Source organism: Myodes glareolus, chromosome 21 (assembly GCF_982192425.1).
Source record: "Myodes glareolus chromosome 21, mMyoGla1.1, whole genome shotgun sequence".
NCBI classification, from domain to species: domain Eukaryota; kingdom Metazoa; phylum Chordata; class Mammalia; order Rodentia; family Cricetidae; genus Myodes; species Myodes glareolus.
The window spans coordinates 8,552,980-8,555,209 of NC_142046.1; the positions used below are offsets into that span (position 1 = coordinate 8,552,980).

Sequence of the window (2,230 nt, forward strand, 5' to 3'; positions counted from 1 at the left end):
TCTATCTGTGTGTCTGCCTTTCTCTCCATCTTTGTGCCCTTCTGTTTTCTATTACATGAAAATATAAAAAGAAGGCAGTTATTGACATTTGCAATCTCTCAAGAAACCATATATTCATAGACTTTGAGATACAAAACTGTGTTTAATTGAATTTCTATGATTTCTGAACCCACTCTCTAGTATTGTTGCAGCATCCTCAAAAACAATAAATTGTATGTGTGCATGAACAAATCTATGTATTTTAGAGGTTAATAATGTAGAAATAAACTTTGAGAAGTAAACTGAATTCTATGGATTAGTCATAGTCATAACACCACCATTTTTCATTACAAAGTCATTCCATCCCTCCTACTCTACACATCCTACCCACTGGACCTGCTGAGCACCTGCACTGCTTTAGTCAGGTCTCAGCACATATCTTATAACTGTGGCCATTCCATCATTAGCCATTTTACAGTACTTTACAGAAAAGACATTTCAATTTGTCACCAAGTCAATTGTTTTTGAAGGGAGAAAAAGGTAAGTGCTAATTTTCAGAGTAACAGCATTATATATTAATTTTTACCAATTTTTAAAAATAAAAAATAGAAACAAGGTAGATTTCCAATTGTTGTTACTCATGACAATAAAATTAAAATACATTATAAAATTAAAAATAAAATGAAGCAATGAATATATAGGAAAAGTATTTCTGTTTTCTCGAGAAAGGAAAAAATATTTCAAAAAGGGACATTAAATAAAATAATGATAAAAGGTAAATGACTGGAATAATATAAAAATATTTATGCTCCTAAAGGTAGGAAGACATGAAAAGAAAAATAGCACAGGAGTATCTGAAAAAAAAAAACTTTCCCCAAATTAAAAAAGACAATTAAACAGAAATAAGACCTGTACCTAAGGGAATTGAGGCTGAAACAATGCAACTGGGAGAAATGCCAAATCAAAGAAAGAGTCATATGTGGGCTGAGAAAATCTCAAATACATAATGACAGAAGGCCACTCACATCATTTTGAATACATTCTCTTGATGAGTATATTTCTTAGCACTCCTTTCATATCCTGATTCCTCAGGCTGTAAATAAAGGGATTCAGCATGGGTGTGACCAGAGTGTATAGCACAGCCACAATGACATCCTTGTCATTAGTGTTCTTAGATGAGGGAACTAAATATTGCCCTATAATGGTTCCATAATAGAGAGAAACCACAGAGAGGTGAGAACCACATGTAGACAATGCTTTACGGATTCCTTTGATTGAGGGAGTTCTCAGGATGGTGGCCCCAATGCAGACGTAAGAGACCAGGATGCATATGAATGGCACAGCAATGACCAGTGATCCCAGAGTGAGGATGACCAGCTCATTGATAGAGGTGTCCGAGCTAGAGAGCTTAATTAAAGCAGAGAGATCACAGAAGAAGTGGTGGAGAGTATTGCCTTTAAAGAAAGAGAGACGAGCTAGAAGAATGGTATGCACAAAGGTAGCAGCACAGGATAAGAACCAGGATGTAATGACTAATAACATACAAATACTCTGACTCATGATTCTCATATAGTAGAGAGGATGGCAGATGGCGACATACCTGTCGTAGGCCATGGAGGTCAGAAGGAAGTTGTCAATAGCCCCAAACATCAAGAAAAAATACACCTGGGAAATGCACGCAGTATATGAGATAGACTGACTGTGTGTCAGCATATTCATGAGCGTCTTTGGAGCTGTGACTGATGAGAAAGAGATGTCTGTGAAGGCCAAGTGGCTGAGGAAGAAGTACATGGGGGTATGGAGGTGAGAGTCCAGCCTGATGAGCAGGATGATGAGCAAGTTCCCCAGCACTGTGGTCAGGTACATGACCAGGAACAGGGCAGAGTACATGCCTTGGTCCTCCGGGTGGATGGGGAGTCCCAGGAGGATGAACTCAGATGCACTGCTCTGATTTCTTGTGATCCTCATCTTCTTCTGGAAATGAGAAAGATAAAGAAATTTGAGAATGGGAAACAATGATCAAGGCATAATGTTTGTAATTGGTGTATAAACTGATCTAAAACTTTCCAACTTTTAAACACTGATAGGAGATTGGAGACTTAGAAACCAGCTCATCATATTTATGAGGAACTTACAAATAACAACAATTATCAACTAAGAAAAGTCAACTTTGAGAAGTCTCAGAATTCATAAAAGAATTTTGAGATTGCGAATGGGAAGAAAGTTGAGATCAGTCATCTAATGGTAGCAA

At 37.3% G+C, this 2,230-nt stretch overlaps 1 protein-coding gene across 1 annotated transcript; it reads right to left on the minus strand.

Moving 5' to 3' along the window:
• Positions 1-1,005: 1,005 nt before the first annotated feature.
• LOC125396794 (olfactory receptor 1J21-like) lies at positions 1,006-1,947 on the minus strand. Its single transcript, XM_048428826.3, has one exon. The coding sequence runs from the start codon at positions 1,945-1,947 to the stop codon at positions 1,006-1,008; it is 942 nt and encodes a 313-aa protein (XP_048284783.3).
• Positions 1,948-2,230: the final 283 nt, after the last annotated feature.